The sequence below is a fragment of the Gopherus flavomarginatus genome, chromosome 25 (assembly GCF_025201925.1).
Source record: "Gopherus flavomarginatus isolate rGopFla2 chromosome 25, rGopFla2.mat.asm, whole genome shotgun sequence".
Lineage (NCBI taxonomy): Eukaryota > Metazoa > Chordata > Testudines > Testudinidae > Gopherus > Gopherus flavomarginatus.
Genome location: NC_066641.1, coordinates 3,860,532 through 3,872,537, shown reverse-complemented (window position 1 = coordinate 3,872,537; position 12,006 = coordinate 3,860,532). Strand labels below are relative to the sequence as shown.

General features: G+C 62.1%; 1 protein-coding gene across 1 annotated transcript in view; it reads left to right on the top strand.

The window, feature by feature from the left end:
- Nucleotides 1–1,422: 1,422 nt before the first annotated feature.
- Nucleotides 1,423–12,006, top strand: part of LOC127040576 (alpha-2-macroglobulin-like protein 1) — a 101,928-nt gene continuing 91,344 nt past the window's right edge. The window contains exons 1-9 of the mRNA XM_050934893.1: nucleotides 1,423–1,546; nucleotides 2,845–3,034; nucleotides 3,653–3,815; nucleotides 4,280–4,332; nucleotides 5,347–5,367; nucleotides 6,204–6,357; nucleotides 7,959–8,043; nucleotides 8,314–8,425; nucleotides 9,492–9,606. Of these exons, the coding sequence (XP_050790850.1) occupies nucleotides 1,482–1,546; nucleotides 2,845–3,034; nucleotides 3,653–3,815; nucleotides 4,280–4,332; nucleotides 5,347–5,367; nucleotides 6,204–6,357; nucleotides 7,959–8,043; nucleotides 8,314–8,425; nucleotides 9,492–9,606 (958 nt within the window). The 5' untranslated portion in view covers nucleotides 1,423–1,481. The remainder of the gene's footprint in view (nucleotides 1,547–2,844; nucleotides 3,035–3,652; nucleotides 3,816–4,279; nucleotides 4,333–5,346; nucleotides 5,368–6,203; nucleotides 6,358–7,958; nucleotides 8,044–8,313; nucleotides 8,426–9,491; nucleotides 9,607–12,006) is intronic.

The following is a 12,006-nucleotide window of genomic DNA, read 5'->3' as shown; positions in this document are numbered from 1 at the left end:
GCTGCATAAGGGGCCACTCATCCTGTTCCTCAGTGTGATTTGGTGATCTGCCCCAGACACCAGCTAACCCCCCATCTTGTGCTGTATCACTTAGGACAGGGATCCATAACCATTCAAGATCATTTTCTCCCAAGTTGTCAGTGACTTGGAAACAAGTCTGAGACACTCTGCTGACCATGTGCAAATGGCAATGTTCTGTACTTTATAACCTTTATAAAATCAATGTGGATTTTCATGGCAACAGGAAAAACCCTTCTCTTCCCCTAGCACAATCCCACTGCCAAATTTCAATTCCAGGCTCCAAAGCATGAAGGTGCTAGAACTCCTCAACAAAATGGTCAGGAAAATGGATTGGCCTGGAAAAAACTATCTGTGTTACTGCTAACCGTGTTCTCAGAAATGGCACAATTAGTTTTTGCTGAAAGTTTACAAAAAAAATTCAACCCAAGGCAGAGCCTGAGCATAGAAATTTCATCCCTGGCCGTCCCAGTGCGGGAATGTTAGACGCGATCGGGAATGGGGTTTTCATGAGACATGTTCAGGAACCCCAACGTTCTTCTCATTTGCATTGCAGTAGTGGGGGCGCTGCCCGAACCCACTTCAACGAACTCATTTCTCAGCAAGTTCCTCCCCTCTGCTCCTGCCAGGGCTTCCTCAGCATCCCAGCTACTGCACCACCATCCACCCCCAGAGGGGTCCCATCCCAGGGCCGGTGCAAGGATGTTTCGCTCCCTAGGAGAACCTTCCACCTTGCACCCTCCCGCCCTCGCCCTGAGGCACCCCCCTGCCCCAGCTCACTCCTGCTACGCGCATGAGCACCCCAAGCACGCCGTCGCTGCGTCACTTCTCTCGCCTCCCAGGCTTGCAGGGCCAATCAGCTTAGGTGGCGCAAGCCTGGGAGGCAGGAGAAGTGAAACAGCCACGGCGTGCTAGGGGAGGAGGCAGGGCAAGGGTGAGCTGGAGCGGGGAGTTCCCCACACTTGCTGCCGGTGGTTCTTCCCGCGCTCCCCCAGCTCCCTCCGCCTAAATGCTGGCTGCGACCAGGACAGCTGAAGATCCGGCCGCTGCGGACACTGCCGAAGAAAATGTTGCCCCCCCCCCAAATCCCAGTGCCCTAAATGATTGCACCGGCCCTGTCCCACCCCCTGCCATCTGACCAATGCAAGGGGCCTCCTGGCTCGTCTGACCCTTTGCCAGGCAGCATCCTCTGACTCCAGCTGCAAGAACTGTCAGAGCCTTGACTCCAGCAGCTGGGGGCGGTGGGTAAATATTGTCCTGGCTGCGTCCCCAACCCCAGCCAGAGACCTGACAGGACCCTTTTTTACCCCGGATCAAAGCGAAGCTCCGGCTCCAGAGTCTGTATCAGGGCAGAGCAGGCTGGTCTCCAGCACAGAGCGGGGGAGAGAGGGAGGAAGAAGGACCCAGAGGGGGGTGACGTGTGTGTGTCCCCTTGTGCCTGCCCGTCTGCTTGCACCCCAGGAATGGGGGGCCCAGTAACCTGCCTGCTGCTGCTCCTGCACCTCACAGCTGGGACGTCTGCAGAGCCGTAAGCCCTGTCCATGTCTGCCTGTCTGTCTGTCCACGTGGTGGGCGGTGCGGGGTGAGTGTTGGAAGCAGCCGCGGGCACCGATGAGGCGGCTGCTTGGTCCGAAACTGACGGGACAGGTCTGTTCTCTCCTGGGAGCTCAGTCCCTGAGGCTGGGTCCCTCCTGGGCCCCCCTGGTCCTGCCCCTTCCAGCATCGGGGGAAGGTGGCCCTGCTTAAGGCAGTGGCTTGGGGTGTGGAGAGCTGAGTTCAGTGCCCGACTCTGCCACAGACGCCCTGTGCACCCCCAGCCAGACACCGACCCTCTGAGCCTCAGCTCCCCTGTGCCATGGGGTGATGATCCTCTGCGGCCGCCTGCTCCTGTCAGCCTGTCACCTCCTCGGACTGCGGCCTGTCTCTCCCTGTGGGTCTGTCCAGCCTCAGCGCAGGGGGCCAGGCCGGGCTGGGCCTCTAGGCACCAGTGCAATAGAACAGTAATTACCGACGATCCCAGCGCATTAAACGAATGTCTCAGCAGAACCGGGCAGTGCCCCCAAGGTGCAAACACCGAAGGGTTCCTGCGAGGGCGGGCGGAGGCCCCAGGGTGCAGACTGGGCTGGGGGTGGGGGTGGGTCTGTATCTAAGCCAGTTACTGGCCACAAAGGGCTCAGGTGCTCAGCACAGCCCCAGGCTGACCAGCCCCCGCTGCCGTGCACAGGGGTCTCTGCTCACTCTCAGCACCACTAGCTGCCCCTTTCTGGGCAGACCGAGCAGCCAAGAGGCCGGGGATGGAGGGGGATTGAGCCCGTCTGCACCCCCGGGCCCCTCCAGCAGGGGCGGCTCCAGGCCCCAGCGTGCCAAGTGCCTGCTTAGGGCGGCAAGCCGCGGGGGGCGCTCTGCCAGTCGCCGGGACAGCAGCAGGCAGCCAGCCTTCGGCCGCACGCCTGCGGAGGATCCACTGGTCCTGTGGCTTCGGTGGAGCCGCAGAACCAGCAGACCCTCCGCAGGCACGCCCACGGGAGGTCCACCAGAGCCGCGGGACTGGTGACCGGCGGAGCACCCCCCCTCTTGGGACGGCAAAATGTCTAGAGCCGCCCCTGCCCTCCAGCTCCGCGAGAGGCAGGATAGGGCAGGAGAAGAAGCAGGGGGGCCTTGCCCTGCCCCTGCCCTGTGGTTAGAGAAACTAATCAGCCTCCAGCACCATCGACGCAGCGCTGTCCCCAGCTGGAGGGACACTCAGAAATCGGGAGTCACTCCCGGTCCTGGGGGAGGCTCTGGGCTGTCCCCTCCCCCACTGCCCCGGTGCTTTCCCCTCCCCAGGCACTATGTGGTGCTGAGCCCAGCCGAGCTCCACCACCCACACACCGGGACGGTGTCAGTTCATCTCAGCGACCTCAACGAGACCGTCCGGGTGAGCGTCTGGCTGGAGAGGAAGAATGGAACTAGCACTATCACCCTGCTGGAGAGAGAGGTCCGGGAGCCCCGTCTGCATGAGAATGTGCGCTTCCAGGTGAGGCCCCCCCCCCCCCCCCCGCAGCCATCGGCATGGCCCCGGGCACTAGCCATGGGCACAGAGCCCATCAGCCCCGGTCTGCAGCCCCAGCCCAGCCTCAGGCCCCGGGCACAGCAGGGCTCAGGGGACTGGCCATGGGCACAGAGCCTGTCAGCTCCAGGTCTGCAGCCCCAGCCCAGCCTCAGGCCCCGGGCACAGCAGGGCTCAGGGGACTGGCCATGGGCACAGAGTCCGTCAGCCCCGGTCTGCAGCCCCAGCCCAGCCTAAGGCCCCGGGCACAGCAGGGCTCAGGGGACTGGCCATGGGCACAGTGCTGGTCACTCAATGAAAAGCTGTAGCCACAGAACTTGAGCCCATCCCTCAGCAGCGACAGGCAGGAGGGAGTGGGGACAGGGTGGGGGGCACAGAGAGCGCCTTGGCTTCCAACTCCATCAAGCACCCCAGGTTCCCTCCCATTCAGGTCCCCCAGACTGGGGATGGGGGTTCCTGTGTCTGGGGGGGGCTGGAACAGGGACTCACAAACACCACTGCCCCCCATCCTCCCACGATAGTGGGTCTGCACCACGACTGGCCCATTACCGGCTACTGTGGCCTTGCTGGGGTCCCCGTGTGCAGGTTCCAGCCCCATCTGGGGGGCAGCAGGAAGTGGTAGAGCTGCACATCTCGATCCGCGGAGATGCCTGGCAGTTCTCTGAGCAGAAGGAAGTGCTGCTGCGGGCGCTGCAGCCTGGGACCTTTGTGCAGACGGACAAGGCCATCTACAAGCCGGGACAGACAGGTGAGAGGCAGGAGCTGCTGGAGGGAGTTTCCTGGGGCCTCAGGCCCTTGGGACAGACTCCAGGGCTGGGCTGGGGGCCTAGCGGGGGATTCAGGACTCTCACTTCTAGGCCCCTGTCTGCACCCGGCTCCAGGGGAGAAGAGGCCCTAAGCCTGAGGCCTGTTTGTGGGCCTGTATGGAACCAAGTGGGGGTCTCATCCTGTCCTTGCCGATGGCACAGACACTGCAGGGGGCACCGAACCGCCTCCCCGAGCAGCCTCCAGCCGGGCAGGGCAGGGCCATGGCTCATTGGCAGAGGGCAGCGGGGGGAAGCTGGCGCTGCGCTGCCCGGGCTGGGCCCATTCTGTGGATTCACAGAGGCCGTCAGTGCCCAGGGCGTCCGGCTGGCACCTTCTCCAGCTGGGAATTCACTCAGACAAACCAAGCCAGGGCTGATTCCCGCCTCTGCCTCTGCTCCTTTCCAGTGAAGTTTCGAATCGTCAGTTTGGACAAAGACTTTGTTCCCAGTACCCAGAAGGTGAGAGCTGAGGTGGGGCGTGGGAGGGGCAGGGTAACAGGCCCTGGAGCACTGGACATGTTAGGTTTGTCTACACCAGGCAGGCCGTTCATCCGGTTTGAAATCGGACAGTCCTCTTCATGGGTGGTTTGCCCCTGTCCAGTGCATGCTTGTGTCTGCTATTGGATGGGGAGCGCCATTTGGAAGAGCCCAAAGCTCCGCCCCTGCTGGCGTGAACTCACACACACTGAGTGTGCGAGGTCACGTCAGCGGGGACAGGCCCACGCCAATCCTGGAAGTACTGGGATTTCCAGTATTCTGGGAATGCCTCATCGCCCCCCTGGTCTACACTGCTGCAGGGGGCGAGTCTCCCAGGGCAGGTAACAGACTTGCAGTAGCAGGGCTTGTGCTGGCCTGCTGAAAACAGCCATGTGGAGCAGCCCCCTGGGCTTCAGAGCCTAGTGCCTTGGGCAGTGGCCTCTGTTTGCAGTCTCTTCACTGCGCAGAGAGGGTTGATTGCACATTGCATGGAGCCGGAGTGAGGGCGTAGGGCACTCACTGGCTTTAGTGCAGTCTGTGATTGGCTGTGGATGCCAACCCCCCCCCCCGCCCTTTCAGCCTAACCGTGCTGTGCGCGCTGAGTGAGGTGGCAGAATTGGGCCCAGTGTGGAAATACAGATTGACAGCTCTCCTCCCAGCCACCTCGCCCGGGCACTGGCTGCAACGCAGATCCCCGGCCCTCAGACTGCCCCTTGGCAGAGACCCCAGCATCTCGCCCTGCTTCCACGCACAGACCAGCCACCCACTGCCCTGTACCCGCCAACATGGGGGTGGGGACATGGGAGGTATGAGGGCTCCAGCCTCATGGGCTCCCCTTCCTGTCCCTGCTCTCTCGGTCACCCCCGCTGCTATCCCCATGATCCCCCATGGCCCCAGAGACACCCCGGCCCTGGGGAGGTCACAGGCAGACCCGGGGGCAGCGATGGGTGTTTCCTGTTGCTCTAACCAGCCATCTCCTGTCTGTTTGCTTTGCAGCTGCCCCTGGTGACCGTGCAGGTCAGTCTGTGCCTCTCCAGCCTCCTCCTCTTCCTGTCTGGCTCATCCGAGGGCACTCGGGGGTGTTCAGTCATGGGGATCCCAGAGAAGTCTGGGCTGTGATCAGTGTCCAGCACTCCAGCCCTAGACCCATCTGCCCTGCTGTGGGCGTGCAAAGGGTCCCAGAGCACAGGGCGTTTCTGGGCTGGGCCGCATGGGGGGCAGGGAGGGGACATTTGTGCCATCGGGGTACGTCCTCCCCACCCTGCGTTTGCAGCGTCTGGGGCTGTCTGTCCGGGAGGCAGGTGGGTTTGGGCCTGGCTGGGATACCTGCCTGAGTCGCTCACCCCGAATGTTCCCAGCCCCTGAACTCTGGGTCAGGCAGTGACATGATCAGGCCAGTGGGGAGTTCAGCAGAGAGCTCCCTTGGGAGCCTGATGGAGGAAGGGCAGAGGAGGAGGGAGGGTCTCTGGGAGAGGCAGGGGCAGAGGGGAGGGGTGGAGGATTGGGGAGGCTGCGTGGGGGGAGGGGAGCAGAGAACACACCCAGAGAGGCCTAGCACTGAGATGGAAACGGTCCCTACAGCGAGTCCCCTGGGCTTTGTCCAGGCTGGAGATGGGGTGTCCCTCGGGATCCTGTTCCCCGCAGGGGCGGTGCCCTCAGGTCAGAGCTGAGGGGTGCTGGCAGGGGCCCCCTTACCCAGCGACTGCCTGGCGATACCTGCTCCAGGCTGAGGAGAAGGGTTTGAGCCCCCGGGTGTCGATCCAGCCCCCGTTGGCAGCACGAGGCACTCGGGCGCTGCCAGGGACAAGCCGTGTGTGGGGGCAGCAGCTGAGCAGGGCGTGTCCGTGTGCCAGGATCCCAGCGGGAACCGCATCGCCCAGTGGCGAGATGTGACTCCGCAGCAGGGCATCATGGATCTGTCCCTCCCGCTGTCTGCAGAGCCAGCCCTGGGGACGTACGCCATCGAGGTGCAGGGGACGAGGCACTCGTTCAGCGTGGAGGAATACGGTGCGCAGCGGGGCCCAGGGCAGCGACTGAGGCTGTGGATCTGGCACGTGGGGCAGGAGGGGGATTCCTGAGTCTCCCTGGGGCGAGGTGTCCGTGGGTCCCTGTCAGAGGGTCCCTGGGAGCTCAGACCCCTGGGACTGGCCCAGCCAGCTCCAAGCTCTCCTGGCCTCAGCCACCCCATGCCCACTCCTCCCGCAGTAGGGCCCTGGGGGAGGGGGAATTCAGCCTCCCTGGCCCACCCCAGCCCTGCTGTACTTTGCCCTAGGGCCCTGGGGGAGGTCTCAGGTCGGCGCCACTGGGGAGATACAGAGCTGGGGATTTCGGTATGACCGGCCTGAAACACACCAGCGTCATGAGTCAGAACCAAGGCTGGTCCATGCTTTTGGTCTGACTTTGGATTTCTGTAGCCCCACCCCCTTCCCCCAGTGTGTGTGGGAGGTGGACGGGGTCAGTTACCGTGTCACCAAAGTTATCGCGGGGGCTGGTCCTGGCTCCCGCTGCTGGAGGTCGCTGGCTGCTGGATGGGGCGGAGCTTCCAGCATCTCACCAACCCCCAGCAGCTAACTCTGTCCCCCCAGTCCCAACTCAGCACCCACCCACACCTGCCCTGTGCCCCCAGCACCACCTCTGTCCAGCCCAGCCCCCACCCACATCTGCCCTGTGCCCCCAGCACCACCTCTGTCCAGCCCAGCCCAGCACCTACCCACATCTGTCCTGTGCCCCCAGTCCCACCTCTGTCCAGCCCAGCCCAGCACCCACCCACATCTGCCCTGTGCCCCCAGATCCACCTCTGCCCAGCCCAGCACCCACCCACATCTGCCCTGTGCCCCCAGCCTCACCTCTGTCCAGCCCAGCACCCACCCACATCTGCCCTGTGCCCCCAGACACACCTCTGCCCAGCCCCCACCACATCTGCCCTGTGCCCCCCAGCCTGGAGCACAAGTGGCTCTTCACACATAAACACCCTTCCCAGAGCTGGTGTTGCTGGGGGGGGAGGGAAATGTCAGCAGCCCCCTCTCCATCCTCTCCCCCCAAAAAACCTCCTCTGGCTCCTGCGGGGGAGGGGGAGAGAAGAGCTCTGATGTTGCCCTTGAAACAGCTGCCACCAACCCCCACCCTCACCCCAGACACTTGCTCCTGACCCCCCCAACTGCCTCCCACCACCCTGATCCTCAACAAGTGCTTGGGGCAGGGGTAGCATATGGAGCCCCCTGGCTGCCCCTATGGGTAGTAGCCGGTGTGGGGACATGCTGCCACTTCCGGGAGTGGTGTGGAGCCAGGGCAGGCAGGGACCTTGCCTTAGCTCCACTGCGCTGCCAACCGGACTTTTAACAGCCCGGTCTGCGGTGCCAGCCGGAGCTGCTAGGGTCCCTTTTCGACCAGGCATCCCAGTCGAAAACCTGACACCAGGCAACCCTACTGCTGCAGCCTGCAGCCTCTTCCCAGTCCTGTTCCATTTTTGGACCCTTCCCCTTCCCGCCTGGCTGGCAGGTTGGTGGGGGCTGCATGACCCGGGGAGAAGCTCGAAGGCCGAGGATCGCGATGAAACCCCCGAGTCGGGGCCGCGGGTTGGTTTCACCCCATCCCTCTCTGCCCCCCAGTGCTGCCCAAGATCAAAGTGACCCTGGAGCTGCCCCCCGTGGTGACGGTGCTGGATGAGACGCTCCTGCTGCGGGTGTGCGGCCGGTGAGTGTGAAAGCAGCCCTGCCGGGCGGGTAAAGGGGGGGCTGGTACTGCCTGGACCTGACTCCCCTCCCCTGCCACCCAGGCCAGGATCTGACCTGCCTTTTGCCTGCCTGCGCCCCCCTCTGCCCCAAGCTCATGGCCAGACAGGGCTCCTTGGGGATCTCACTCCCACCCACATAACCAGCCCCACCCCAGCAGGGACCCCTCGATAGGCAGGGGTGTTGGCCCCCTCTCCTCCCACTTACCCTTTCCCTCTCCTCTGCTAAACAGAAACACTTACGGGAAGCCCGTCCTGGGAAAGGTCCAGGCCCACCTCTGTCGGGAGGAAGAATCAGAAAATGTCTGGTACTGGGATATCTTTTGCCTGGTGCTTACTGGCCAGGTGAGTGCGACTGGGGAGGGGGCAGGTACATGACATGCTGCTGGAGGAGGCTCCTCTCCATGTTTTTCTTACACTGGCCAGAGCGGGGCTGTGATCTGCTGTGATGAGGTTGGTGACATTGGTGTAAAGCTGGTGTAAGTGCAGGCAAATCAGGCCCTGGATCCGTCCGGGTCCCCGTCTGGCAGGCTGGGAGTGAGGACTGGCAGCTATGTAGCTGGGCCTAGGGACTTCTACGGCCCCCCTTCCCCACAATATCTCAGTGCCTCACTGTCCTCATTGTACAGATGGGGAACTGAGGCACGGAGATGCTCAGGGTCCGTCTGGGCAGCAAAAACCCTGCAGCAGCGTCTCCGAGCCCAGCTCTGCTGCCTGGGGCTTGCGCCGCGGGGCTAAAGGAACAGTGTAGATGCTCGGCTGGAGCCTGGGCTCTGAGACCCTTCCCTCTCCCCGGGTCTAGTGCCTGGACCCGACCGTCGACCTGCTGGTTCTAGCCCCGCAGCGCAAGTGGGGTCAGCAGGGCTGGGCTCAGACTCGCGGCCGCAGGGGGTTTCTGCTGGAGCCGTACTCAGAGCAACTTGCAGGCAGCCTGCGGAAGAGCAGGGACTTGCCACCAGGTCTCTCCAGACCTAGGCTAGTTCCCCAGGTTACGGGGCCGCCCGTCCTGATCAGCAGCTCTCATTGGGCGGGGGCAGATCTCCCCGAATGCTCTCAGTCCTTGGGGGGGGGCTGGGAGGGGCCGATTGGAATCAGCCAGCGTTACCACGACGACAGGGGACAAGCACCAGGGGACGTGATGGGCACGAGTGACCAGGGCCTGTTTTACGTCTCATCCCACCCACAGCAGTGCCAGCTGCACAGCGCCCCCTAGTGCCGTGCTGGGGTACCGGTGTCAGGCTCACTTCAAGGTGAGAGCGCCCCCTGCTGCTGACTTCAGCACCCTGGTTTTCTTTGAGTGTCTCCCGTCCCAGCACTAACCAGGCCAAGCTTGATTAGAGACCTGCTGAGCTGACACCTGCGGGGCCTGGTGCAGAGCTGCTGCTAACGGGCTGTGATTCTCTCCCTCCAGACTGACAGCAACGGCTGCTTTTCCAGAGAGGTGGGGACGGCTCCCTTCAACCTGACCCGCTCTGGCTACAGGATGAGCCTCCAGGCCAAGGCCTCTCTCGTGGAGGAGGGGACAGGTAGGACTGAAATCAAGCACACGTGCATGCCCCCAGCACTAAACCCCCAGGAGCAGAGGGGTCTCACTTGCACATGTGGTCATGTCATTTGTAGCCCAGCTGCTTTAGAGATGGGCCCAGAGGTAGCGTTGGGGGTTGGATCTGGGGTTCTGGTTCAGCCCATCACTGGGATCGATCCCTCATGAGTTCAGACCTGGGCACCTTCATGCAAAGACTAAACACCTTCCCGCGAGTGTCCTCTGGCTGTGGACTGAGCTGGCAGAGTGGAGTGACAGCCCAGCCTGTGTCGCAGAGCCATGAGTCACAGCCTCAGTGACGTTAGCGCTTAGCGTTCAAAACAGCAAGTGCTAATCGCTTAGTAACGAACCCAGATAACTCCACATTTAACCCAGAAGAATCCTGATTTCCAGACTGGCCGACACCCATTTGGCTGAAAACTGTAACTGTGGGGTGGCTACAACGTTACTCTCGGGTGCTGACATCTGCGATGGCGAAGTGGCTGGAGGAGAGTTGGTCCAGAACAGCAACGCGTCACTGGGCACTTCTGAAAATGGCCCTTTCTGGGGGCAGGCACTGTGCCGAGAGGCCTGTGTGCGGGGTCAGCTCTGGGGCCATTCAGTAAAGGAGCTCTCTGCTGGGGAAAGGGACGCAGAGCCAGGAGACCCTGCTGGCAAATGTCACGTGGCTGGTTTGGGATTAAGCCCCAGGGGAAGGTGGATCTAAATATTCTAGTTTCCAGATTCCCCAGGAAAATCCTTCTCTGACCGCAGCTGAACCTCCCAAATTCTCCCCTAATCACACCCTCCTTTCCATAGCGAGAGGGGGAAGAAATGGCTGGGCGGATGTGATGGAGTCGGGAGACCCGGGGAGGTCTTTAGGTGAGGGACAGGACCTAAACCTGTAACCTGAGCCAGGTGGGTGGGAGGAGGTCACCACCTTTGCCCGGGAAGCCAGACAAAAGGAAGGGGCCGGCTGGAGGAAGGGCAGTTCAGCTTCGGTTTTGGGCTGGGTGGTTGGAATTCAGGGAATCCTAAGCTGGGGACTAAGCTTCCTGAACCCCAGAAGGACTGGATTGAGGGGTCCTGGCTGTGCTTACAAGCTCTGCTGTATCCTGCGTTCCTGTTGTCCAATAAACGTTCTGTTTTACTGGCTGGCTGAGAGTCACTGTGAGTCCCAGGAAGAGGGGTGCAGGACCGGACTCCCCCATACTCCATGACAACTGGTGGCAGCGCCGGGATCTACTGCACCCCATGGATGGCGCTTCCTGCAGTAAGTGACTGGGGAGCAGTAAAACAAAGGGACAACTTCAGGGGTGATTAACCCCTGGGAGTGTGTGCCCAGTGAGAAGGACTTTGCAGTAACAGGGTACCCCGGGGGATTGCAGCGAGTGGTCCCATGGGCAGAGGAGTCTGCAGCACGACCCCAGCAGAGAGGCGGTGACCTCAAGAAGGGCTGGTGCACTAGGGGTCCCCTGGAAACCATGGGGAGCGGCAAGCACCCTGGCCTGTGAGTGGCCAGCAGGAAGATGTATGCCAAGCGGCTTAAGTGTGACCTGGTGGAGCTGTGCAAGCAGAGGGAGCTGCGCAGAGGGAGGCTCACCAAGGACCAGCTGATTGCCCAGCTGGAGGAGGGAGATCGCTTGAATGAACTGATCCTTGTCTCTGAGGGAAGCAGCCTGGCAGATGCAGCGCAGGCATCAGTGTCTGTCCCTGCTGGGAGTGGTCAGCTGGCTGCTGAAAGCTTCCCGAGACCCCCACTTCCTATGCGTAGGGGAAGGGCTTGGAGAAGCCCAGTGAATGCCAAGGGCACTGTGACCCCCCCCAGCCAGCAGGGGATCCTCCCGGTGAAGCTCACCCGCCAGCAGGAGATCATCCCGGCGAAGCTCGGCATCCATGGAGCGGAAGTGGCTGGAATGGGAGAGAGAGCTAAAACTGAGAGAGCTGGAGGATCATGAGAGACAGAGAGAACATGACCGGGAGGAGAAAGAGAGACAGAGGAAACGTGAGGAGAGACAGAGGGAACATGAAGCGAGACAGAGGGAACATGAGGAGAGACAAAGACAGCGGGAATTGGAGGAGAAAGAGAGACAGCGTCATCATGAACTGGAACTGGCGAGGCTGAGGGGCAGCGGGCCCCCGGCTGCAGTGAATGAGGGGGGGCCCAGGACTGCGCAGAGCTTTAAGTGCATCCTGGCCCAGCGTAAGGAGGGGAAGGACAAGGATGACTTCCTGGATGCCTTTGAGATGGCCTGCGAGCTGCACCAGGTAGCTCCGGCAGACAGGCTCCGGGTTCTCAGTCCCTTAATGGACCCCAAGGCCGTGGCATTGTACTGCCAGCTGGGAGAGGAGGAGAAAGGGAACTACGAACTATTCAAGCAGGCCCTGCTGTGCGAGTTTGGGC